This window comes from Stylophora pistillata, chromosome 1 (genome assembly GCF_964205215.1).
Source record: "Stylophora pistillata chromosome 1, jaStyPist1.2, whole genome shotgun sequence".
NCBI lineage: Eukaryota > Metazoa > Cnidaria > Anthozoa > Scleractinia > Pocilloporidae > Stylophora > Stylophora pistillata.
Window position 1 is genome coordinate 37,501,613 of NC_142519.1, and position 27,500 is coordinate 37,529,112.

The following is a 27,500-nucleotide window of genomic DNA, read 5'->3' on the forward strand; positions in this document are numbered from 1 at the left end:
ATTATATTAAATATGTTGTTCAAATCCATTGTGCTATCGTATTTCGATTACTGTAATATATTTTGGGAGAGTTGTGGGGAGGAGATTCGTAATAGACTCCAGACCCTACAAAATATAGCTGCCAGGGTGGTTACTTCCTCTGGATATGACAGGCGATCAATTGATATTCTGGATGAGCTTGGGTGGGACAATCTTGAGGCACGAAGGGAAAAGCAGTTAGCGACAATCATGTATAAATTAAAAAATCAACTTTTACCCGATCATTTGACTCAAATTTTTATTAGTACGAACGCTATACACCCCTTAAACCTGAGGAATTCTATACATAATTTGTTTTTGCCAAGACCATTTACTGAACCTGGAAAAAACAGTTTCCACTATAGAGGGGCGGTTCTCTGGAATAGTTTATCAAATACTGTTAAGGGACAGACAAACCTGAAGTTATTTCTTTCCGATTTATAACTTCAGAACCATTTTTTTGTTAATTATTCTTAGTTAATGTTATTTATATTTATACGTTAATGCTATTTATATTAGTACTTATATTAGTTTCGCACGGCTCTCTGGAAGAGCATTTGTATGAAGAGACTCCGTGTTTAATTAAACATGATGATGATGATAATGATTAAACTCGAACGACTCATATTTCCCGACGAAAAAGACTGGGTGGGAATTAATTTGATCTGCAAGGAAAAAAACATCGCAATTTCAGGGGATCGTAATAGTTAGCAAATTCCAACTAGTGGTCTATTATCAATGCTGCGTTCAAATTGATTGGTTACTACTAGGCTATGTGTTAGCTCAGACTACAATACAGGTCATTAAGGCGGAAACTATGTGCTCTCCTGGGGACCAGATTTAAACAGTAGACAATAGGTAATGTATCACCTTATTACTTAACAGTTTTCAAAGAAAAGCTCTCTTTCTCTTTTTCTCTACAAAGGCCACGCGGAACATGAGTGACTCCAGCGATAGCGATGTTGCTCCGCTCTGTCCAAAACGGCACGGTTCCACGGCTTTTTAAAGAACTTTTGTCCATCTTGACAAAAGAACCAAGGCTATGCCCAACAGAAGCGAATTCAACCGCTTGAGAGCAGCAGGGAGAGTGAAGGAAATCGCCTTCACAAAAAACCACACTGCAACCGACATGCAGCAGCTACTTTTGTTCCATTTCCCATCCTTGGTGGATCTGGACCTTTCTCGGTGAGTTTTATTTTGCGCATTCCCAGAAGAAATTTATAGTGGGTGGCTATGAAGCACTGCTTAAGCGTTCATCGAATAACGGCTTTTCCACTACACCGAGTATCGACGGCCGGGAAAACGTGATTCGAGGAAATGCTTACATGCCACATGGCGATCTTGCCTGCATCGCGGAGGCTTCAACATGTACGGAAATAAGATTGCTTTCTTTTTTTTCCTTGTATCAGCTTACGCTTCATAACGTCTTATGACAAGGGCCATGCGATGAGCGTCGTATTTCGTTATATTCCAAATGGAGTGGAAATAATGGCCAAGTTTACTCAGGGCCCAAAACAGAAGATTTACATGCATTGGAAAGGTAAGGATGGACCCGTTATTGATTGTCTAGCCACTAATTGTTAAATACTTGCTCAGGTGATTGTCAGAGGACTTTTGACTGTCGTCTTATTCCGCATAAAATTAAAAATGCGACATAGGTTACACGTGCTGATTTGGTGGGGTTGTGATATCACGATATGATAGCGAGCGAATCTCTCTTAACCAGAAAAATTAGGTTGAAGAGGAAAAAACGTACGCGAGTAAATGCCAACGCATCAATGTAAAAAATACGTTCCACTTGAAACTGGAACGACACTGTTGCGTTGCTGGAAATCCCTTTCATTTTATCCAGTATGCATGGCAAAATTTAACTTTGCGGCATGGAATCCTAACTATGAGTATCCTAAATTATTTTTGTAACACATCGTATGGGTAGGCGTTACAAAAATTGATGCATAGAAATTTGTCTCAACCTGACGAGGTACAAAGCTGCATCCCTAAACCGAACAAAGATAACACAACATACGTTTTGGGTAATTAATATTCCGGCAGGCTCTGTGATTTCGGACGAAATTGTCCGGAAGAATCCCGATATCCTAGAAATTTGGCGTGTGTGACGCTGACATGCTATAAATCACGTAGGCATACGGTTGAATGAGACGTACACAACGATATTTTGAAAATCTCTAATTTCACCCGTGGAGCGAGTGAATGTTTGTTTACCACTAAGCGAGTTTGTGTGTGAGTAAAATCGCCTCCGAAACGATACTTGAAGAGCTATTTAACGACTAAAACTTCGCTTATGGCATGGAAAGTGGCTAAGAAAGCGATTTGGAGCGATTTGGACCGGCAGCGATCGAACGAGAGTGAAAAGTCGAGGTAGGAAGTTTTTATATTCCTCTGCGTAATTTGAAGTTCTTCGCCTGTAGTCGACCGTGTCGGCTTGAAAATCTCGAAGGTTTGAATTAAAATTGATTTACGGGGCCCCAACAAACATTAATGTACGTCTAGAGCACGTTTTTAGCGACAAACGTAATGCGAGACGAAAAGCAATCAAGGGTAATCGATACCCTGCTGCGATCTATGGAATTGCATCAAATGAAATATTTTGATTTATTAAAGCCTGAATCATTGGTAATGCAATTCAAGACTTTTTATTGGCTTAGCCATTATGGTATATGAGCCAATATACCATAATCTACAAATATGGTAGCGTGCGCATCCGGTTAAAATTAAAAGGGTGCTAAAAAATTTAAGATTTGGTAAGATTTGTCTAATATCTTGGGGGCGTATTTAATAAAACAATTATTCCACTCGCGCTTGTTGGATATGAGTTGATTATAGCCAACGAGGCGCGTATCTATCATCTCATATCTAACGCGCGCTCTTGGAATAATTGTTAAATATTTTTGTAATCCAGGCGCAGATAAGAATTCGTCAAAAATTCACTTTTTATTCTTTCTCTATCACATTTTCAAGACGTTTGGCTATCATGTGGATAAAAAATTCGTGCTATTAATTAATGTGCTAGTCCTGTGCAAATACTTGTAAGTGACTTTTACTTTAAATTTTGCATTATTTTTTCTTTTTCGTCTTTCAATTTATTTTTTCAGGAAAGTCTTTAATTTCAATGGTAAAAGTTTTGTATTCCTGAGGAGCTCATTTTCTAAACTTTAAAATGACATATTTTTGGTGTTATTGCTTGTAAATATTTGTTGAGATAATTATTAATTTAAACACTGAATGTAAACAATATTTACGTGTTTGCGTGATTCAGCCGTTAATGAGTTAAAAGAATGCAATATACACCTCAAAATTCAACAAAGATATCAACTTTTTACAGGTGCATCATCAACTGAGTTGCAACATTCTTCGGCCTCATCTTCTACAACCACAGCCACATCATCGTCATCGTCAAGGCTTTCATCCTCCACATCCAGTGTAACTGTCCTATCAAGCCCCATTCCTTCTATTTTGCATAGCCAGTCATTCACATCCACACGGTCATCCACTTCAACCAGCTCACAATCATTGCCTTTGCCATCTTCCACTAGTAATGAAATCAGCCAACCTGCCATCACCAGGACAATTTCCCGACCTACCAATGGCCGTAAGTCTACACTATATACCAAGTTTGCCTTTTGTGCATTATTGTAGTAAGGAAAACAAATACAAGGTAAATAGCACAGACGGTAATTTGGCCCAGATGGCTTGACAATAATAGCACAGTACTGTTTTGGAATTAGTGAAGATTGTTGTAACATGATTAACTAGTTTAATCTCATGTTAACTTATTAACTACACAAAGAGCAGGATTATGAGATGCAACTGGTACAATATTATTTCTGCAACTGACAGAATGTTCCCAAGAGTTAATTCTGTACTTTTCTAAACCTGCAGATTCATTGGATTTTCTATTTGTTTTTTTTTTTTTTTTATCATTTTCTAGGAGTGTAAATGTGCTGATTCTGAAACATCCAAAATTAGTCCAAAAATCAGCACATTTTATAATAATGTTGCATTAGAAATTGATAAAGCTTCCTGAATCTGTGCAAAATCTATGCTCCGAGCCAAGCAGAGCAAGGTGAGGGCATAAAACTGGCATAAATAATAAGGTATGCCTTCAAGTGTATCTTATGCGGCAAGTTAGTAGTAGTTACAATATTTCTAATGGATAAAGTGTAATCTTCTTCGCTCTCATTAGCATTTTATATTTGAATACGTCCTTACGGTTTTCATGCTTAGAGATATGTGATTCTCCTAATCGAGTAAGTGTTACTGCATTATTTGGTGATGTTGCTTTGGATAAGTTGGTGATCCAGTGGCCTCCCATGTTAAAGGCGCCAGTCATGGTTTCCCCCCTTTTGAAAACACTATTTGTCTGAACATACATTTTATTTACAGCATCAGAATAAGTTGAGGGTGATTGTAAGTTTCTTATGTAGCTTGAAGTCATATCCAAATTTCCTGTCATAGATTCGCCAGCCTTAGACACTTTGGTATCAGCGTAATCTTTAGTAGCTGCATCATTGTTACTAGTTGGTGCTGCCAATCCAGTAATTTTATTGTTTGACTTAGCTAATGCTCCTGTCATGGTGTCACCTGTTTTTGAAACTTTGCCCTGTAAACCTGCAGTGGTATGTGTTCGACTATGGGAGTCTACGTTTAAGCTTTAGTAGCAGCATTCTGGTTACCGGTAGGATCTGCTACACTGGTAATCCTTTTATTATTAGTTATTAGTTATTTGCCTCTCTGTCTTTCATAATATATCTGGCATCACAATGGCACAAAGGGCACTGAGGTAACAGTATAGCAGCCTCTTGCAGTTATTACATGCAGTAGCCCAAAGTGTTATACCTATAAATAAGTGCCTTATTGCCCAACTTTGTAATGTATTAGTCTGCACTACAAAAGATTCAATGGATTTTATAAACAAAAAATTTACAACAAACATGAGATAGCGTCACAATTTAAAAGTCCTTTTGGATAAAATTTCTAAAATAATTATTATCCACTTTGTACTTAAAAACATTACCATAATGTATAAATATATGAGTGAAATAAATATGAAAAAGATGATACAAGATTCGATTAGAGATCTGGATGAAGTAGATGAATGCATTAGAGAACTTTACTATAGAGGGATGTGGTATCAATTACCTGATAGTATCTCATATATGATGATGATCTAGTAAAGTAAGACAATGTCAACTACAGCTTCAATTGATTTCCTCTTATTTATCAATTTTTAAAAATGAGTGGGAAAAATATAAAGGATACTGATGAAAGTTTGCAATTGATATAGAAAATTTAGAGCGGGAAATCATTCTACGAGTTGAGATTTTAGAAAAAGAATTAGAAGATGAAATAAGGGAAAAGACACGACAAGATCTGCACAGTGAAGACTGTTTAGATAGATTTATAAGCATGAACAGATTTTGTGCCAGTTTTATGCTGTCACCTTGCTCCGCTTGGCTTGAAGTATAGGTTTTGCACCAATTAGGGAACTTTACAATTTTCTAATGCAACATTTTTATAAAATGTGCTGATTTTGTGTGGATTCATTTTGGATGCGTCAGAATCAGCATAGTTACACTAGTTTTTCTTCACACTCAACTTCTCTTTGCGATACAGAAAGCTAGTTCCATTGAAAAGTAACAATTTCAATGTAATAAATGACTTCATAGTCCTTAGTCTTAATCAGTATGCTTTTGTTACAACAAGGTGAAACAAGACATTACCTGGAGCACTTGGCTTCTCAAGATCACCAATCAGGTGAGGCTTTTTTGGTTTTCTGTGTGAGAGCACAGTACATTGACAAATAAATTTTGGTTCTCTTATCTTGTGTGCATGAATGTAGACCAGGTGTCATTTAGCTTTCCTACATTGTTTCTGCCGCTGAAATTTTGACGCCAGGAAGCAGGATTGGTGTGGTGATGAGAGCAATTGTGTGTATCAATGTTACCTTGTTTTGATTCTAGAAATAGAAAGTGTGTGTGGCTTGCTTTGGTTGATTCTCCGTAAGGCCTCGAGATGTTTTCCTATTGTATCCCAGTCTTATTGTAGTGTACCATTATCCTTACACAGTTTCCTGAATGTTGTATTATAACCTATGGGCTCTATTTTCTCTTGTTGCACCAATAGGAATCCTTTCATCAAACATTATTTTGATGATATGTAAATGGAATTTGCACACTACAAATATTAAACTATTATTATCAATGTTATTATTATTATTATTATTAATCATTCTCTTTGTTATAGCTATTTCCTCGAGAACCAGTTCCAGTGATGACAATGATGGTAAGATGTGTCACTTCCTCCCTTGTTTAAGTAGATTGTATATCATGTTCATCATTTCTATTTCAATTAAATTGCATAGAATGGTAGAATTGATTCAACTATGTTTATTTCTGCATTGTACAACAATGAAGTGCTCACCTTGTGGGCAAGAGAAAATATGTGGGTCACGACTCATATAACCTTTCACACCAATATTAAATCTTGCAGATGGTGACTTTGTGCAAAGTGTATTTGCAGATGATGTAATTGAGATAGATCCTCTGTTACCCAATTGTAAGTCAAAATGAAATTTCTAAACATTATGCTGGAAAAAGTATAGTTCCTAGTGTCTTTCCATTCAATTTCAGTTCCTATCATAGCAGAAACAACAGTTGTATCTAATATACTGGAGGCCACAACAAAAGGTGAATTTCTCATGCACTGATTTTACTTGCAAGATGAATAAGATAATGTGGGAATAGAAAAGTTAAGGAAAGTGAATTTCAGGGTAAAACTTGTTGTTATTTATATATATAACTGCAGATAGTACTGTTTCGGCCTTCTGGGCCTCATCAGTGCAATGCTGTTACTAGGATGGAGGAGAACCAAAGTGGTCACCCCAAACGATCCCACACTTGACTGTGTATCGTGTAAGCCATGCCAGAGTGCTCAAACTAGAAAAGTATATATGCAACATAACTCCTAGCAATCACTGTCTTTGAAGGAGGAATTTATTATCATTTCACTAAGCATAAGCATTATGTGCATCAGTTGGTATTTTCATCTTCTTTTCCTGGACTAATTCTTCATCGGGTAAGGCAAACTGTTCAAGGACCATCTATGGAAGTGATAGCCAATGCATATGTTCCTGCACAAAATTAAAAGGTGTGCATTCAGCTCATCCTTGCAATGTTATTATATTACAGGATTCAAAGGCACACCATTTTATGGTAGCGGAATAAAGGGTAAATGCACCGGTATAAATTTGTTCCAGTACAAAAGTGTTACTTCTTCAATAAACATGGACTATTGTGTCAATCAAAGCTTTAAAGGGAACCTCCACTAAAACAAGAATATAACTGTAAAATATGCAACATAATGTTTACAATCAAAAGTGTTAGATCTTTTTCCAATGGAACAGTTTGTATCTGTGTCAATCATTCAAACTGGCAGTGCACGGGAAATTTGAAAACCAAGAAAAACGTTTTGGAAGTTTGTCTCCCTTGTATAGAAATGCTTCCATTGGAAAAAGATAAAAAAATTTTGATGGAAAACATTACATTCAATACTTTAAAGTTATATTCTTATTTTAGTGGAGGTTCCCTCACTAAAGGATAATTAAGGCAGCCATGGAAACAGCTTGTTGTGATTGGCCACTGATAGTGACAGCCTTGGGATGTTTTCTGGCTGAAAACCTCCAATTTTGAACGTGGTGATTTTGCAATCATTAATGGCAAGGAATTATGCAATTAACTTTAGCAATCTTACATGCAGTAAGTCCACATTAATCTCAATAGGTGGAGTGGTGGAGGAGGACTTCTCTTGGTTCGGATTGGGAGGTGCGTATGTCATTTCAAATTGAATGATTGATAAACAACTCATTTATTTTTATTGTGACCCCATGTTATATGACCAAAAAACCAAGGGTAGATGGAAAACTTCTGACTTTTTATCAAAGGCAATACCAATGTGGCCTGTGAAAAGAAAAAGGAATACAACTATTCAGTGTTTAAAGCGATTTGGAAAAGAATAATGAGAAAATTGTAAATGAAATTGAACTCAGCATTACAGGATGTCCCCAACCCTCCTCAAACTCTTCAAAGAAAAGTAAGGTGTAGTTGACAGATTACTGGTGAGAACCCAGGTCAGCATAACTAAATTCAACTTCCTTGATATCAAAATAATAGTCTGCCTCCTATTACAGGGTCATCAAGCAGAGTGTGTAGGGAGGATGAGGTTGTAAAATGCCAACAACTACTTCAGATGGGAGGTGAAAATACAGCAATGTTGCCCTTTTTGATCCACCACTTTCAGGAGGTATAAAGTCCTAGCATAAACTTGCAAGAACAGTGCATATTTCTTGAAAATGTGCATTTCATTACAGCTATATATGCATGAAGAAGAGATACCGTACTCAGCATGATGATGATAAAAGAACAAGGGGCAGATGTGTTGGCTCAGCAATTTTATGTGCTCAATGATGCCAAGTGTAAAGCATTTGAGTAATATTCAATCATAAGGATTTGGTTTTTTTTCAAGGCAGAACCATGTTCCCAAATGCTGCATGAATTTTATGAACCGGAATAGAGAATTAGATATATGTAACTTGAACATAATGTGCATTTCATTTCTATAGAAAACAAAGAAGGATTTTATTGTTTTGTATCTTCAGTTATGTTGGCAAGCACGTGAAGAAAATAAAGGAAGGATTGTTGTCCTTGTTAATTCAAGACAGAGGGGTGTTGCCCAGAGAGGAGCCATGTTGAGGTACAATTAGCAATTATTCTTTGAAATCAAGGTAAATATTCCCTAAAGCCACAATTCACTGAGATGTTTTAGGATAAATGCTTGAAGTGATCTCGACAATAACTAATATGGAAAATATTAGAAGATATTTGTAAAATTTCTGCTTCTGAAACTTAAGCAAAACACGAGTTTACCCCCCCCCCCACCATTTTGTTTTTCACATTATCCTTTTGCTCAGAGGTGTATGTTGTTGAATAGCCAGAGATAGCAAACCAATCAGATTGCCTGAAATGCCAAGATGACTGAGTGTGTTTATACACTAATTTGTGATAACATAATGGAAAAAGACTACTATATATAGAAGCCTGAAGGGAAATAAATAGTTCAAGTAAAAAGGCAGTTACTGACTGTAATAGTCAAAAGCAGTTCATCTAAGTATGCATTAATATGGAGTGCTGCACCAATATGTACAAAATGAATTGTCTCACCATCTTGACTGACCTTAGAATACCCACAAAGTACTGTTATTTTACTTTGAAATACTCCCTTGAACCCATGTAAAATATAATACTTCATTTTATTGAAGGATACTACACAAAATGGAATGTGGACACGGGAAGAATTGGCTATTTTGGGTAACTGAGACCTGGTCCAGCAAGGGAAGAAAAGGTATGCGAGAACCCATCCCTTAGAGCTACATTCAGTTTTGTTGCACCAGTCATATGTGCCTTGAAATTCAAAAAGGTAGCATCTGAATCAGAAGTTTTGCAAATTAGACACAATGCCCCTCCCTTGGCGAGCACAAAACGGCTTTGTGTGGAAGAGCCATTAAAACCATAATGATATGATTCAGTAAAATAGGGGGGGGGGGTGAGGAGGGAGGGACACAAATGATGTTACACAGAGCTTGATAATGAAAGAAAGCAATGTCCAGTAGTTTGACCTCTGGTTAAAATAATCTTCAAGGGCCAAATAATAATTGTAGTGATATCAGTGCATCATACTGGTAATGTTTGAAGTAAATGGGAGTAAGAAATATTGTTGGCAAAGTATGATAAATCGTGGCACCCCCATGATTGGGGGAAAGCCCAGATCAAAATTGGTTTGATGATGACAATAATCACAACCCACAAATTGCTTGGTCTTCAACCTGATCATGGAATGAATTTTCAAACACTGCCTCCTACTACCAAATATTTAAAGGAGATCATGTCTGCAATGAAAAAAGCAAGTGTCATTTTTCCTTATTTTCAGTTTTTCATGCATATGGTGGTGATCAGAGAAAAGACCGGATTCTATTTCTTGTACCATCCACAGGCAGGAATGCCACCTTGTTAGGCGAAATTGCAGGTATGGCAGAGTTAGCATAATAATGTGTATATTACACCAAAACCACTTTCTGACTGGAAGCAATGAAGAATTAAGACCATTCGTTCCAAAAAGCTAACAATAGTTTGGAGAGAGAGAAAGAGCTTATTTTCCCACAAGTGAAGCGTTATCTAGGGGCACTGAACATAATTTAAAAAAATTTATGTATACTTTTAGATACAGAAACAGATACACATGATGACATTTTAGGAAACATAATCGAAAGGGCAGCTTTGCATATTACGGAGGAGGGTCAACAAAGGTAAGTAAGTAAGTATAACTTTATTTAAACACGAAACATTGATGAGCAAAAGGATGCTCGTTACAAAAATGTACGTGTATACTAATATAATTAGAAACCATAATATGATAAATGAATAAATAATTTAAGAAAATATATATATAAAAAGAAAAATAAATAAAAATTTGAAACTAGTATAATCAGCTGTACCAGAGGCATGCTTCATTAAGTAATCAGTGTAACAATCAGTGCATTAATTATAGTATGGTGGAGGTGTCTAACAAAAAACAAAACTCAAATAACACTGCTGCCAGTAGATATAAATGGGTTTATGCTGTGGAGCCACAAAAACCACCCTTGCACTGTATTTGCTAAGCTACATAAAGTGTGATGCTTCTCTAATACATCATTGCTTTAAGAGTATAGCTTTAAAGTGCATTGTTTTGTATATCATGACTAGTGCTCATAGTAGTGGTGATTATTTTGACACGCAGAGAACAGTATGCCAAGTGGAGACAAGAAAGAAAAGATCAAGAGGAGGAACTGGAAAATGAGGTGAGTTTCATCACCTAAAACAAGGAACAAGCATGGTATTTAGAATTATCATCGTTGAAGAAAAATGAAAAACTTAATAGAAAAATTAAAATAACGAAAAATAAAAATAGTGAGTAGTAGATATAATGTGAGGAAAAGAAGGCAAACACAAGCGATGAAAGGAATACAATTAATAGTACATATTTGAAATCCCATCCCATGTACATACAGGTTACAAGACTTTTCACACCCCAAAGAAAAACAACAATCGTACTGCATCCTTTTTCTTAACATTGTGGACTAAATTAAAGGATAGAATGAAGAACACAATTGATGGTTACTACATTGATTTCTCTATTTTTATACAGATAAGGAAAGCAAGAGAATTGCGGATATCTGAGGAACCACAGTCAGGTCGGCAAATAAAGGTGGTAGACCTAGAGGGAAAACAATGGATGCGAAAATTCAAGGAAACAGCATGCTTCCAGGTAAATTTTTGGTAATGACATAATAGAAGAGTTGTCAATTGACCTCTATGTTAATAGCCACAAAATTTTATCCTTGACAGGAAGTGTATGACTGGTTGGGAAGTTCCAAAACAATTCCATTGTATTTCAACCTTCAAAGGGGCAACAATGTCCTTAAGCACTGTGACCAGCTGCAGGGTGATGAGGTTCTTCACATTTGTGAATGGGTTAGTGTTCTGTAGGAGCCAAGGCTACATCAATTAAAGTGCAATGAAAAATCAGAAATCACAGTCTGTATAAGAAAATAAATTCCTTGGAAAATAATCTTAGAATGACACATTTGAGGATATTTCTGTCAAAATAATATGGAAAATTTAAAGATATACAAGGCTAAAATTTATGGCAAGTAAGGTTTTCAGTTTTATTAAATAATATTTTTTATGCTCCAATCAAGGAAAACAAAAAAAGAGAAGAAAAGGAATCAAGTGATAAGGTATGGAAGAAATGGTGAACATTGCGTGGCACAGCCATTTTCCTATTGTATATAGTTACTGAAGGCCGGAGCCAAGATGCTGAAAGCCACATTAGCACTAATCACCGTTAACTACCATGGCAATGCCGTGGTTTTGGTCCCAGCCCAGTGGACCAAAGGTTAGCGATAATCAAGCATCAAACAACACGGCCTGCTAAGGTCTTCTGTTTCCGTCCAAAATGGTAAGGGAGAATCTTAGGCTCTACTTTCTCTGAGACAAAAGTTTATTAGGGAAACAACATTTAAGCACACTTCGGTTCCTAATTGAGCCAGGTCCTTTGTGTCCATGCTCTTCGTGAGCGAGGATCTTTGCCTCCAGGTTCTTAGGCACGTAACATTTAAGCACATGTCGGTTCCTAATTGAGCCAGGTCCTCTGTGTCCATGCTCTTCGTGAGCGAGGATCTTTGCCTCCAGGTTCTTAGGCACATAACATTTTAGCACATGTCGGTTCCTAATTGAGCCAGGTCCTTTGTGTCCATGCTCTTCGTGAGCGAGGATCTTTGCCTCCAGGTTCTTAGGCACATAACATTTTAGCACATGTCGGTTCCTAATTGAGCCAGGTCCTCTGTGTCCATGCTCTTCGTGAGCGAGGATCTTTGCCTCCAGGTTCTTAGGCACATAACATTTTAGCACCTGTAGGTTCCTAATTGAGCCAGGTCCTCTGTGTCCATGCTCTTCGTGAGCGAGGATCTTTGCCTCCAGGTTCTTAGGCACATAACATTTTAGCACATGTCGGTTCCTAATTGAGCCAGGTCCTCTGTGTCCATGCTCTTTGTGAGCGAGGATCTTTGCCTCCAGGTTCTTAGGCACATAATAATTCAGCACACATATCGACATACATATTGGCATACATATTATTAACATACATTTTAGCATACAGATTCACATACATCTTAGCATACAAAGCAAGACCATTGCTACATTTCTTGGGCTTAAGAAATAAAAAAGAAAGTAAATCATTTCTCATATACTGACTCATGGGTTAAGGAAATATATTTTTAAGAAAGAAACTCTTGAGTAAAGCTGCTATTCAATACTAATTGAATGAACCCTTAAAGCAACTAAACTTAACTTAACAAAACACCAGTGATATTTGGCACAATTTTCCCAAAATTCATTAGTCTAGTATGAGATAAATTCGAAAGTTCATGGCTAAGGCATTGGTCGGCAAAATAAAGGGAGGTATGCAACCCAGGTCGCCTGGGTAGCATACCTCCCGTCTCCTTTCTTTATTTCTTGCAGGTTAGCTTTAGAGGGAATAAGCCAGATTTAGTAGAAGATCTCTCCAAAACCGTTGAAGGTATGTAGAGAAACTTATCTTCTGTCAATTTTTAAGGATTGCCAGCCTAATCCAATTGCCGTGATTCAGAGCAATTCCTGAAGGCCTAATCTATGAACCAGCCCTTGACATTAAAAAATCCTGCCATAATGTACCATAAAGCTACTTTTGCAAAGGCTGCATTTTGAGCTAAATAATTTTAAAAATCATTGGTGTTATAATAATGATAATAATTTTTGTTATTATTTTTTCATCCCATTTGACATGCTTAAGAAACTACATCTTCTTTACTTCCAGATTTCACAAGCAATGAATTGGATGGAGACCACTCAAAAAAAAGGAAAAGAAAGGACAACAGAAACAGAAAAGAGAGAAGACAAAAAAGAAAGAAAGAACATGAATAATAGAAGTTAATATGAAACGTATCGTAATTAAACCTGAATTCTGTAATGTCTGCGTTTCAACCTGTTATAGTTAAAAAAAGTTATTAAAAACATGGATTCACATTAAAGAAATCTCTCTCCGGTTTAAGGCATCATATTCATGTTTCATTGAAAGTTTAAAAGTACCCCACAGAATAAACTACAAGTTTATCATTGTCAATGAAATTGAGTCTATGAGCTGCACAAGATGAGCGTTATTTAAAGTAAACCTCCCTTTCTGGCTACAATAAAATGGCTATGCATCCGAGGTAATATTGTTTACAATAATAGAGGTTTGAAATATTCTAAAAGCAAGCGTTCATAAGTATCAAGAATTGAGAACTTCAGTGACGTTTTATGATTACCGTCTACTTAAATCAGATACAAGCAGCTCTCCTAAAATCGTTTCCTGAAAGGGTTTATAGTATCAGGAATGAAATGGAGAACTTCTGCGAGATTATATGATTACCGTGTAATTGGGTCAGACATAAGAAGCTCACGTAACAGCCATTCTGAAGTTACAATTTCTTCCACGAAAAACATTAGCATGAAAACCTTTCAAGGTAATTCCAATGTAAACATTATTTTAAGAATGGGATGAGTAACGTTACCTTCTCCACCTGAGATTTTCCCATGTCTGAGTTAGCCACAAGAAAGGCCACTTTTAATAAACCTAAACGTTTCAGTCCACCTATTCAGCAGTCTAAGTATATAAAGACTAGGGTGGCGTCAACTAAAAACTAAGGAATTCTCCTTAAGGTGATAAAATACATCAATTCTATTTGCGGTGTGTCGAAACTAAAACTTGACCGTGATGCAGGGTACCCAAGGGATCTCGGTCCTCATAGGTGAGGCGCCAATTTGCGCTCGGGCTGAGAAACCGAGTTCGAATGGGGAACACGGGTCGATCGGCAGAGATACGGGATCAATTTACGTTTCTGGGCAATCCAACACGTTAATGAAATATAGAGGACGAATAAACAATCGTACACTGTTGCAGGCTTATCAAAGACGATTAAGTAATCCACCTCGATTAACACCAATCGAGCTCGAAATGCGACACAAACAATGATCGGATAAATTGACGTTTATCAGCCTTGACTAAAACTAATCGAGCTCGAAATAAACACACGGCCCATAACTGTATGGAATACGATTGATTCGTTCTGCGTACCACTAACGTATCTCAGCCGATCGACCCGTGTTCCCCATTCGAACTCGGTTTCTCAGCCCGAGCGCAAATTGGCGCCTCACCTATGAGGACCGAGATCCCTTGGGTACCCTGCATCACGGTCAAGTTTTAGTTTCGACACACCGCAAATAGAATTGATGTATTTTATCACCTTAAGGAGAATTCCTTAGTTTTTAGTTGACGCCACCCTAGTCTTTATATACTTAGACTGCTGAATAGGTGGACTGAAACGTTTAGGTTTATTAAAAGTGGCCTTTCTTGTGGCTAACTCAGACATGGGAAAATCTCAGGTGGAGAAGGTAACGTTACTCATCCCATTCTTAAAATAGTGTTTACATTGGAATTACCTTGAAAGGTTTTCATGCTAATGTTTTTCGTGGAAGAAATTGTAACTTCAGAATGGCTGTTACGTGAGCTTCTTATGTCTGACCCAATTACACGGTAATCATATAATCTCGCTGAAGTTCTCCATTTCATTCCTGATACTATAAACCCTTTCAGGAAACGATTTTAGGAGAGCTGCTTGTATCTGATTTAAGTAGACGGTAATCATAAAACGTCACTGAAGTTCTCAATTCTTGATACTTATGAACGCTTGCTTTTAGAATATTTCAAACCTCTATTATTGTAAACAATATTACCTCGGATGCATAGCCATTTTATTGTAGTCAGAAAGGGAGGTTTACTTTAAATAACGCTCATCTTGTGCAGCTCATAGACTCAATTTCATTGACAATGATAAACTTGTAGTTTATTCTGTGGGGTACTTTTAAACTTTCAATGAAACATGAATATGATGCCTTAAACCGGAGAGAGACATTTTTTTAATGTGAATCCATGTTTTTAATAACTTTTTTAACTATAACAGGTTGAAACGCAGACATTACAGAATTCAGGTTTAATTACGATACGTTTCATATTAACTTCTATTATTCATGTTCTTTCTTTCTTTTTTGTCTTCTCTCTTTTCTGTTTCTGTTGTCCTTTCTTTTCCTTTTTTTTGGGTGGTCTCCATCCAATTCATTGCTTGTGAAATCTGGAAGTAAAGAAGATGTAGTTTCTTAAGCATGTCAAATGGGATGAAAAAATAATAACAAAAATTATTATCATTATCATAATACCAATGATTTTTAAAATTATTTAGCTCAAAATGCAGCCTTTGCAAAAGTAGCTTTATGGTACATTATGGCAGGATTTTTTAATGTCAAGGGCTGGTTCATAGATTAGGCCTTCAGGAATTGCTCTGAATCACGGCAATTGGATTAGGCTGGCAATCCTTAAAAATTGACAGAAGAGAAGTTTCTCTACATACCTTCAACGGTTTTGGAGAGATCTTCTACCAATTCTGGCTTATTCCCTCTAAAGCTAACCTGCAAGAAATAAAGAAAGGAGACGGGAGGTATGCTACCCAGGCGACCTGGGTTGCATACCTCCCTTTATTTTGCCGACCAATGCCTTAGCCATGAACTTTCGAATTTATCTCATACTAGACTAATGAATTTTGGGAAAATTGTGCCAAATATCACTGGTGTTTTGTTAAGTTAAGTTCAGTTGCTTTAAGGGTTCATTCAATTAGTCTTGAATAGCAGCTTTACTCAAGAGTTTCTTTCTTAAAAATATATTTCCTTAACCCATGAGTCAGTATATGAGAAATGATTTACTTTCTTTTTTATTTCTTAAGCCCAAGAAATGTAGCAATGGTCTTGCTTTGTATGCTAAGATGTATGTGAATGTGTATGCTAAAATGTATGTTAATAATATGTATGCCAATATGTATGTCGATATGTGTGCTGAATTATTATGTGCCTAAGAACCTGGAGGCAAAGATCCTCGCTCACAAAGAGCATGGACACAGAGGACCTGGCTCAATTAGGAACCGACATGTGCTAAAATGTTATGTGCCTAAGAACCTGGAGGCAAAGATCCTCGCTCACGAAGAGCATGGACACAGAGGACCTGGCTCAATTAGGAACCTACATGTGCTAAAATGTTATGTGCCTAAGAACCTGGAGGCAAAGATCCTCGCTCACGAAGAGCATGGACACAGAGGACCTGGCTCAATTAGGAACCGACATGTGCTAAAATGTTATGTGCCTAAGAACCTGGAGGCAAAGATCCTCGCTCACGAAGAGCATGGACACAAAGGACCTGGCTCAATTAGGAACCGACATGTGCTAAAATGTTATGTGCCTAAGAACCTGGAGGCAAAGATCCTCGCTCACGAAGAGCATGGACACAGAGGACCTGGCTCAATTAGGAACCGACATGTGCTAAAATGTTATGTGCCTAAGAACCTGGAGGCAAAGATCCTCGCTCACGAAGAGCATGGACACAGAGGACCTGGCTCAATTAGGAACCGACATGTGCTTAAATGTTACGTGCCTAAGAACCTGGAGGCAAAGATCCTCGCTCACGAAGAGCATGGACACAAAGGACCTGGCTCAGTTAGGAACCGAAGTGTGCTTAAATGTTGTTTCCCTAATAAACTTTTGTCTCAGAGAAAGTAGAGCCTAAGATTCTTCCTTACCATTTTAGACGGAAACAGAAGACCTTAGCAGGCCGTGTTGTTTGATGCTTGATTATCGCTAACCTTTGGTCAACTGGGCTGGGACCAAAACCACGGCATTGCCATGGTAGTTAACGGTGATTAGTGCTAATGTGGCTTTCAGCATCTTGGCTCCGGCCATCAGTAACTATATACAATAGGAAAATGGCTGTGCCACGCAATGTTCACCATTTCTTCCATACCTTATCACTTGATTCCTTTTCTTCTCTTTTTTTGTTTTCCTTGATTGGAGCATAAAAACTATTATTTAATAAAACTGAAAACCTTACTTGCCATAAATTTTAGCCTTGTATATCTTTAAATTTTCCATATTATTTTGACAGAAATATCCTCAAATGTGTCATTCTAAGATTATTTTCCAAGGAATTTATTTTCTTATACAGACTGTGATTTCTGATTTTTCATTGCACTTTAATTGATGTAGCCTTGGCTCCTACAGAACACTAACCCATTCACAAATGTGAAGAACCTCATCACCCTGCAGCTGGTCACAGTGCTTAAGGACATTGTTGCCCCTTTGAAGGTTGAAATACAATGGAATTGTTTTGGAACTTCCCAACCAGTCATACACTTCCTGTCAAGGATAAAATTTTGTGGCTATTAACATAGAGGTCAATTGACAACTCTTCTATTATGTCATTACCAAAAATTTACCTGGAAGCATGCTGTTTCCTTGAATTTTCGCATCCATTGTTTTCCCTCTAGGTCTACCACCTTTATTTGCCGACCTGACTGTGGTTCCTCAGATATCCGCAATTCTCTTGCTTTCCTTATCTGTATAAAAATAGAGAAATCAATGTAGTAACCATCAATTGTGTTCTTCATTCTATCCTTTAATTTAGTCCACAATGTTAAGAAAAAGGATGCAGTACGATTGTTGTTTTTCTTTGGGGTGTGAAAAGTCTTGTAACCTGTATGTACATGGGATGGGATTTCAAATATGTACTATTAATTGTATTCCTTTCATCGCTTGTGTTTGCCTTTTTTTTCCTCACATTATATCTACTACTTACTATTTTTATTTTTCGTTATTTTAATTTTTCTATTAAGTTTTTCATTTTTCTTCAACGATGATAATTCTAAATACCATGCTTGTTCCTTGTTTTAGGTGATGAAACTCACCTCATTTTCCAGTTCCTCCTCTTGATCTTTTCTTTCTTGTCTCCACTTGGCATACTGTTCTCTGCGTGTCAAAATAATCACCACTACTATAAGCACTAGTCACGATATACAAAACAATGCACTTTAAAGCTATACTCTTAAAGCAATGATGTATTAGAGAAGCATCACACTTTATGTAGCTTAGCAAATACAGTGCAAGGGTGGTTTTTGTGGCTCCACAGCATAAACCCATTTATATCTACTGGCAGCAGTGTTATTTGAGTTTTGTTTTTTGTTAGACACCTCCACCATACTATAATTAATGCACTGAGTGTTACACTGATTACTTAATGAAGCATGCCTCTGGTACAGCTGATTATACTAGTTTCAAATTTTAATTTATTTTTCTTTTTATATATATATTTTCTCAAATTATTTATTCATTTATCATATTATAGTTTCTAATTATATTAGTATACACGTACATTTTTGTAACGAGCATCCTTTTGCTCATCAATGTTTCGTGTTTAAATAAAGTTATACTTACTTACTTACCTTTGTTGACCCTCCTCCGTAATATGCAAAGCTGCCCTTTCGATTATGTTTCCTAAAATGTCATCATGTGTATCTGTTTCTGTATCTAAAAGTATACATAATTTTTTTTAAATTATGTTCAGTGCCCCTAGATAACGCTTCACTTGTGGGAAAATAAGCTCTTTCTCTCTCCCCAAACTATTGTTAGCTTTTTGGAACGAATGGTCTTAATTCTTCATTGCTTCCAGTCAGAAAGTGGTTTTGGTGTAATATACACATTATTATGCTAACTCTGCCATACCTGCAATTTCGCCTAACAAGGTGGCATTCCTGCCTGTGGATGGTACAAGAAATAGAATCCGGTCTTTTCTCTGATCACCACCATATGCATGAAAAACTGAAAATAAGGAAAAATGACACTTGCTTTTTTCATTGCAGACATGATCTCCTTTAAATATTTGGTAGTAGGAGGCATTGTTTGAAAATTCATTCCATGATCAGGTTGAAGACCAAGCAATTTGTGGTTTGTGATTATTGTCATCATCAAACCAATTTTGATCTGGGCTTTCCCCCAATCATGGGGGTGCCACGATTTATCATACTTTGCCAACAATATTTCTTACTCCCATTTACTTCAAACATTACCAGTATGATGCACTGATATCACTACAATTATTATTTGGCCCTTGAAGATTATTTTAACCAGAGGTCAAACTACTGGACATTGCTTTCTTTCATTATCAAGCTCTGTGTAACATCATTTGTGTCCCTCCCTCCTCACCCCCCCCCCCCCTATTTTACTGAATCATATCATTATGGTTTTAATGGCTCTTCCACACAAAGCCGTTTTGTGCTCGCCAAGGGAGGGGCATTGTGTATAATTTGCAAAACTTCTGATTCAGATGCTACCTTTTTGAATTTCAAGGCACATATGACTGGTGCAACAAAACTGAATGTAGCTCTAAGGGATGGGTTCTCGCATACCTTTTCTTCCCTCGCTGGACCAGGTCTCAGTTACCCAAAATAGCCAATTCTTCCCGTGTCCACATTCCATTTTGTGTAGTATCCTTCAATAAAATGAAGTATTATATTTTACATGGGTTCAAGGGAGTATTTCAAAGTAAAATAACAGTACTTTGTGGTTATTCTAAGATCAGTCAAGATGGTGAGACAATTCATTTTGTACATATTGGTGCAGCACTCCATATTAATGCATACTTAGATGAACTGCTTTTGACTATTACGGTCAGTAACCGCCTTTTTACTTGAACTATTTATTACCCTTCAGGCTTCTATATATAGTAGTCTTTTTCCATTATGTTATCACAAATTAGTGTATATACACACTCAGTCATCTTGGCATTTCAGGCAATCTGATTGGTTTGCTATCTCTGGCTATTCAACAACATACACCTCTGAGCAAAAGGATAATGTGAAAAACAAAATGGTGGGGGGGGGGTAAACTCGTGTTTTGCTTAAGTTTCAGAAGCAGAAATTTTACAAATATCTTCTAATATTTTCCATATTAGTTATTGTCGAGATCACTTCAAGCATTTATCCTAAAACATCTCAGTGAATTGTGGCTTTAGGGAATATTTACCTTGATTTCAAAGAATAATTGCTAATTGTACCTCAACATGGCTCCTCTCTGGGCAACACCCCTCTGTCTTGAATTAACAAGGACAGCAATCATTCCTTTATTTTCTTCACGTGCTTGCCAACATAACTGAAGATACAAAACAATAAAATCATTCTTTGTTTTCTATAGAAATGAAATGCACATTACGTTCAAGTTACATATATTTAATTCTCTATTCCGGTTCATAAAATTCATGCAGCATTTGGGAACATGGTTCTGCCTTGAAAAAAAACCAAATCCTTATGATTGAATATTACTCAAATGCTTTACACTTGGCATCATTGAGCACATAAAATTGCTGAGCCAACACATCTGCCCCTTGTTCTTTTATCATCATCATGCTGAGTACGGTATCTCTTCTTCATGCATATAGCTGTAATGAAATGCACATTTTCAAGAAATATGCACTGTTCTTGCAAGTTTATGCTAGGACTTTATACCTCCTGAAAGTGGTGGATCAAAAAGGGCAACATTGCTGTATTTTCACCTCCCATCTGAAGTAGTTGTTGGCATTTTACAACCTCATCCTCCCTACACACTCTGCTTGATGACCCTGTAATAGGAGGCAGACTATTATTTTGATATCAAGGAAGTTGAATTTAGTTATGCTGACCTAGGTTCTCACCAGTAATCTGTCAACTACACCTTACTTTTCTTTGAAGAGTTTGAGGAGGGTTGGGGACATCCTGTAATGCTGACTTCAATTTCATTTACAATTTTCTCATTATTCTTTTCCAAATCGCTTTAAACACTGAATAGTTGTATTCCTTTTTCTGTTCACAGGCCACATTGGTATTGCCTTTGATAAAAAGTCAGAAGTTTTCCATCTACCCTTGGTTTTTTGGTCATATAACATGGGGTCACAATAAAAATAAATGAGTTGTTTATCAATCATTCAATTTGAAATGACATACGCACCTCCCAATCCGAACCAAGAGAAGTCCTCCTCCACCACTCCACCTATTGAGATTAATGTGGACTTACTGCATGTAAGATTGCTAAAGTTAATTGCATAATTCCTTGCCATTAATGATTGCAAAATCACCACGTTCAAAATTGGAGGTTTTCAGCCAGAAAACATCCCAAGGCTGTCACTATCAGTGGCCAATCACAACAAGCTGTTTCCATGGCTGCCTTAATTATCCTGTAGTGAGGGAACCTCCACTAAAATAAGAATATAACTTTAAAGTATTGAATGTAATGTTTTCCATCAAAATTTTTTTATCTTTTTCCAATGGAAGCATTTCTATACAAGAGAGACAAACTTCCAAAACGTTTTTCTTGGTTTTCAAATTTCCCGTGCACTGCCAGTTTGAATGATTGACACAGATACAAACTGTTCCATTGGAAAAAGATCTAACACTTTTGATTGTAAACATTATGTTGCATATTTTACAGTTATATTCTTGTTTTAGTGGAGGTTCCCTTTAAAGCTTTGATTGACACAATAGTCCATGTTTATTGAAGAAGTAACACTTTTGTACTGGAACAAATTTATACTGGTGCATTTACCCTTTATTCCGCTACCATAAAATGGTGTGCCTTTGAATCCTGTAATATAATAACATTGCAAGGATGAGCTGAATGCACACCTTTTAATTTTGTGCAGGAATATATGCATTGGCTATCACTTCCATAGATGGTCCTTGAACAGTTTGCCTTACCCGATGAAGAATTAGTCCAGGAAAAGAAGATGAAAATACCAACTGATGCACATAATGCTTATGCTTAGTGAAATGATAATAAATTCCTCCTTCAAAGACAGTGATTGCTAGGAGTTATATTGCATATATACTTTTCTAGTTTGAGCACTCTGGCATGGCTTACACGATACACAGTCAAGTGTGGGATCGTTTGGGGTGACCACTTTGGTTCTCCTCCATCCTAGTAACAGCATTGCACTGATGAGGCCCAGAAGGCCGAAACAGTACTATCTGCAGTTATATATATAAATAACAACAAGTTTTACCCTGAAATTCACTTTCCTTAACTTTTCTATTCCCACATTGTCTTATTCATCTTGCAAGTAAAATCAGTGCATGAGAAATTCACCTTTTGTTGTGGCCTCCAGTATATTAGATACAACTGTTGTTTCTGCTATGATAGGAACTGAAATTGAATGGAAAGACACTAGGAACTATACTTTTTCCAGCATAATGTTTAGAAATTTCATTTTGACTTACAATTGGGTAACAGAGGATCTATCTCAATTACATCATCTGCAAATACACTTTGCACAAAGTCACCATCTGCAAGATGTAATATTGGTGTGAAAGGTTATATGAGTCGTGACCCACATATTTTCTCTTGCCTACAAGGTGAGCACTTCATTGTTGTACAATGGAGAAATAAACATAGTTGAATCAATTCTACCATTCTATGCAATTTAATTGAAATAGAAATGATGAATATGATATACAATCTACTTAAACAAGGGAGGAAGTGACACATCTTACCATCATTGTCATCACTGGAACTGGTTCTCGAGGAAATAGCTATAACAAAGAGAATGATTAATAATAATAATAATAATAATAATAACATTGATAATAATAGTTTAATATTTGTAGTGTGCAAATTCCATTTACATATGATCAAAATAATGTTTAATGAAAGGATTCCTATTGGTGCAACAAGAGAAAAGTGAGCCCATAGGTTATAATACAACATTCAGGAAGCTGTGTAAGGATAATGGTACACTGCAATAAGACTGGGATACAATAGGAAAACATCTCGAGGCCTTACGGAGAATCAACCAAAGCAAGCCACACACACTTTCTTTTTCTAGAATCAAAACAAGGTAACATTGATACACACAATTGCTCTCATCACCACACCAATCCTGCTTCCTGGCGTCAAAATTTCAGCGGCAGAAACAATGTAGGAAAGCTAAAGGACACCTGGTCTACATTCATGCACACAAGATAAGAGAACCAAAATTTATTTGTCAATGTACTGTGCTCTCACACAGAAAACCAAAAAAGCCTCACCTGATTGGTGATCTTGAGAAGCCAAGTGCTCCAGGTAATGTCTTGTTTCACCTTGTTGTAACAAAAGCATACTGATTAAGACTAAGGACTATGAAGTCATTTATTACATTGAAATTGTTACTTTTCAATGGAACTAGCTTTCTGTATCGCAAAGAGAAGTTGAGTGTGAAGAAAAACTAGTGTAACTATGCTGATTCTGACGCATCCAAAATGAATCCACACAAAATCAGCACATTTTATAAAAATGTTGCATTAGAAAATTGTAAAGTTCCCTAATTGGTGCAAAACCTATACTTCAAGCCAAGCGGAGCAAGGTGACAGCATAAAACTGGCACAAAATCTGTTCATGCTTATAAATCTATCTAAACAGTCTTCACTGTGCGGATCTTGTTGTGTCTTTTCCTTTATTTCATCTTCTAATTCTTTTTCTAAAATCTCAACTCGTAGAATGATTTCCCGCTCTAAATTTTCTATATCAATTGCAAACTTTCACCAGTATCCTTTATATTTTTCCCACTCATTTTTAAAAATTGATAAATAAGAGGAAATCAATTGAAGCTGTAGTTGACATTGTCTTTACTTTACTAGATCATCATCATATATGAGATACTATCAGGTAATTGATACCACATCCCTGTATAGTAAAGTTCTCTAATGCATTCATCTACTTCATCCAGATCTCTAATCGAATCTTGTATCATCTTTTTCATATTTATTTCACTCATATATTTATACATTATGGTAATGTTTTAAGTACAAAGTGGATAATAATTATTTTAGAAATTTTATCCAAAAGGACTTTTAAATTGTGATGCTATCTCATGTTTGTTGTAAATTTTTTGTTTATAAAATCCATTGAATCTTTTGTAGTGCAGACTAATACATTACAAAGTTGGGCAATAAGGCACTTATTTATAGGTACAACACTTTGGGCTGCTGCATGTAATAACTGCAAGAGGCTGCTATACTGTTACCTCAGTGCCCTTTGTGCCATTGTGATGCCAGATATATTATGAAAGACAGAGAGGCAAATAACTAATAACTAATAATAAAAGGATTACCAGTGTAGCAGATCCTACCGGTAACCAGAATGCTGCTACTAAAGCTTAAATGTAGACTCCCATAGTCGAACACACGCCACTGGCCACTGCAGGTTTACAGGGCAAAGTTTCAAAAACCGGTGACACCATGACAGGAGCATTAGCTAAGTCAAACAATAAAATTACTGGATTGGCAGCACCAACTAGTAACAATGATGCAGCTACTAAAGATTATGCTGATACCGAAGTGTCTAAGGCTGGCGAATCTATGACAGGAAATTTGGATATGACTTCAAGCTACATAAGAAACTTACAATCACCCTCAACTTATTCTGATGCTGTAAATAAAATGTATGTTCAGACAAATAGTGTTTTCAAAAGGGGGGAAACCATGACTGGTGCCTTTAACATGGGAGGCCACTGGATCACCAACTTATCCAAAGCAACATCACCAAATAATGCAGTAACACTTACTCGATTAGGAGAATCACATATCTCTAAGCATGAAAACCGTAAGGACGTATTCAAATATATCGTCAAAAATGCTAATGAGAGCGAAGAAGATTACACTTTATCCATTAGAAATATTGTAACTACTACTAACTTGCCGCATAAGATACACTTGAAGGCATACCTTATTATTTATGCCAGTTTTATGCCCTCGCCTTGCTCTGCTTGGCTCGGAGCATAGATTTTGCACAGATTCAGGAAGCTTTATCAATTTCTAATGCAACATTATTATAAAATGTGCTGATTTTTGGACTAATTTTGGATGTTTCAGAATCAGCACATTTACACTCCTAGAAAATGATAAAAAAAAAAAAAAACAAATAGAAAATCCAATGAATCTGCAGGTTTAGAAAAGTACAGAATTAACTCTTGGGAACATTCTGTCAGTTGCAGAAATAATATTGTACCAGTTGCATCTCATAATCCTGCTCTTTGTGTAGTTAATAAGTTAACATGAGATTAAACTAGTTAATCATGTTACAACAATCTTCACTAATTCCAAAACAGTACTGTGCTATTATTGTCAAGCCATCTGGGCCAAATTACCGTCTGTGCTATTTACCTTGTATTTATTTTCCTTACTACAATAAGTGATGAGTAATTATGTTAATCGCTCTTGCACAAAAGGCAAACTTGGTATATAGTGTAGACTTACGGCCATTGGTAGGTCGGGAAATTGTCCTGGTGATGGCAGGTTGGCTGATTTCATTACTAGTGGAAGATGGCAAAGGCAATGATTGTGAGCTGGTTGAAGTGGATGACCGTGTGGATGTGAATGACTGGCTATGCAAAATAGAAGGAATGGGGCTTGATAGGACAGTTACACTGGATGTGGATGATGAAAGCCTTGATGATGACGATGATGTGGCTGTGGTTGTAGAAGATGAGGCCGAAGAATGTTGCAACTCAGTTGATGATGCACCTGTAAAAAGTTGATATCCTTGTTGAATTTTGAGGTGTATATTGCATTCTTTTAACTCGTTAACGGCTGAATCACGCAAACACGCAAATATTGTTTACATTCAGTGTTTAAATCAATAATTATCTCAACAAATATTTACAAGCAATAACACCAAAAATATGTCATTTTAAAGTTTAGAAAATGAGCTCCTCAGGAATACAAAACTTTTACCATTGAAATTAAAGACTTTCCTGAAAAAATAAATTGACAGACGAAAAAGAAAAAATAATGCAAAATTTAAAGTAAAAGTCACAAGTATTTGCACAGGACTAGCACATTAATTAATAGCACGAATTTTTTATCCACATGTTAGCCAAACGTCTTGAAAATGTGATAGAGAAAGAATAAAAAGTGAATTTTTGACGAATTCTTATCTGCGCCTGGATTACAAAAAATATTTAACAATTATTCCACGAGCGCGCGTTAGATATGCGATGATAGATACGTCATCTCATATCCAACAAGCGCGAGTGGAATAATTGTTTTATTAAATACGCCCCCAAGATATTAGACAAATCTTACCAAATCTTAAATTTTTTAGCACCCTTTTAATTTTAACCGGACGCGCACGCTACCATATTTGTAGATTATGGTATATTGGCTCATATACCATAATGGCTAAGCCAATAAAAAGTCTTGAATTGCATTACCAATGATTCAGTTTTTAATAAATCAAAATATTTCATATGATGCAATCCCATAGATCGCAGCAGGGTATCGATTACCCTTGATTACTTTTCGTCTCGCATTACGTTTGTCGCTAAAAACGTGCTCTAGACGTACATTAATGTTTGTTGGGGCCCCGTAAATCAATTTTAATTCAAACATTCGAGATTTTCAAGCCGACACGGTCGACTACAGGCGAAGAACTTCAAATTACGCAGTGGAATATAAAAACTTCCTACCTCGACTTTTCACTCTCATTCGATCGCTGCCGGTCTAAATCGCTCCAAATCGCTTTCTTAGCCACTTTCCATGCCATAAGCGAAGTTTTAGTCGTTAAAGAGCTCTTCAAGTATCGTTTCGGAGGCGATTTTACTCACACACAAACTCGCTTAGTGGTAAACAAACATTCACTCGCTCCACGGGTGAAATTAGAGATTTTCAAAATATCGTTGTGTACGTCGCATTCAACCGTATGCCTACGTGATTTATAGCATGTCAGCGTCACACACGCCAAATTTCTAGGATATCGGGATTCTTCCGGACAATTTCGTCCGAAATCACAGAGCCTGCCGGAATATTAATTACCGAAAACGTATGTTGTGTTATCTTTGTTCGGTTTAGGGATGCAGCTTTGTACCTCGTCAGGTTGAGACAAATTTCTATGCATCAATTTTTGTAACGCCTACCCATA

At 36.6% G+C, this 27,500-nt stretch overlaps 2 protein-coding genes across 11 annotated transcripts in view; one reads left to right on the forward strand and one right to left on the reverse strand.

The window, feature by feature from the left end:
• The first annotated feature begins 754 nt into the window (after positions 1-754).
• LOC148742337 (uncharacterized) lies at positions 755-13,642 on the forward strand. 5 transcript variants are annotated; one of them, XM_088755373.1, is made up of 20 exons: positions 756-1,203; positions 1,428-1,558; positions 3,362-3,628; positions 5,743-5,793; positions 6,283-6,321; positions 6,529-6,594; positions 6,669-6,725; positions 7,227-7,277; positions 7,818-7,859; positions 8,225-8,337; positions 8,693-8,787; positions 9,353-9,435; positions 10,021-10,116; positions 10,312-10,396; positions 10,870-10,930; positions 11,278-11,397; positions 11,478-11,603; positions 11,831-11,869; positions 13,152-13,209; positions 13,486-13,642. In XM_088755373.1, exons 1-20 carry the CDS (start codon positions 1,061-1,063, stop codon positions 13,590-13,592), a joined length of 1,830 nt encoding a protein of 609 aa, XP_088611499.1. In that variant the 5' UTR covers positions 756-1,060; the 3' UTR covers positions 13,593-13,642. The 5 variants fall into 5 exon arrangements, with proteins under 5 accessions (XP_088611506.1, XP_088611499.1, XP_088611511.1 ...); XM_088755378.1 differs by having other exon boundaries at positions 757-1,203; positions 7,227-7,265; XM_088755380.1 differs by lacking the exon at positions 6,529-6,594 and having other exon boundaries at positions 755-1,203.
• Positions 13,643-15,536: 1,894 nt separating this feature from the next.
• LOC111332516 (uncharacterized) overlaps positions 15,537-27,500 on the reverse strand; it is a 13,101-nt gene continuing 1,137 nt past the window's right edge. The window contains exons 1-19 of one of the 6 annotated variants that reach the window (XM_088755367.1): positions 27,049-27,202; positions 25,838-26,104; positions 23,633-23,683; positions 23,099-23,137; positions 22,826-22,891; positions 22,695-22,751; positions 22,155-22,193; positions 21,561-21,602; positions 21,083-21,195; positions 20,635-20,729; positions 19,988-20,070; positions 19,305-19,400; positions 19,025-19,109; positions 18,491-18,551; positions 18,023-18,142; positions 17,817-17,942; positions 17,551-17,589; positions 16,115-16,172; positions 15,537-15,838 (exon numbers count right to left, since the gene is read on the reverse strand). In XM_088755367.1, coding sequence (XP_088611493.1) covers positions 15,732-15,838; positions 16,115-16,172; positions 17,551-17,589; positions 17,817-17,942; positions 18,023-18,142; positions 18,491-18,551; positions 19,025-19,109; positions 19,305-19,400; positions 19,988-20,070; positions 20,635-20,729; positions 21,083-21,195; positions 21,561-21,602; positions 22,155-22,193; positions 22,695-22,751; positions 22,826-22,891; positions 23,099-23,137; positions 23,633-23,683; positions 25,838-26,104; positions 27,049-27,067 — 1,563 coding nt within the window. In that variant the 5' untranslated portion in view covers positions 27,068-27,202 and the 3' untranslated portion in view covers positions 15,537-15,731. Of the gene's footprint in view, positions 15,839-16,114; positions 16,173-17,550; positions 17,590-17,816; positions 17,943-18,022; positions 18,143-18,490; positions 18,552-19,024; positions 19,110-19,304; positions 19,401-19,987; positions 20,071-20,634; positions 20,730-21,082; positions 21,196-21,560; positions 21,603-22,154; positions 22,194-22,694; positions 22,752-22,825; positions 22,892-23,098; positions 23,138-23,632; positions 23,684-25,837; positions 26,105-27,048; positions 27,203-27,500 lie in introns of those variants that run through there. The other 5 variants (XM_088755342.1, XM_088755347.1, XM_088755352.1 and 2 more) reach the window with 5 other exon arrangements.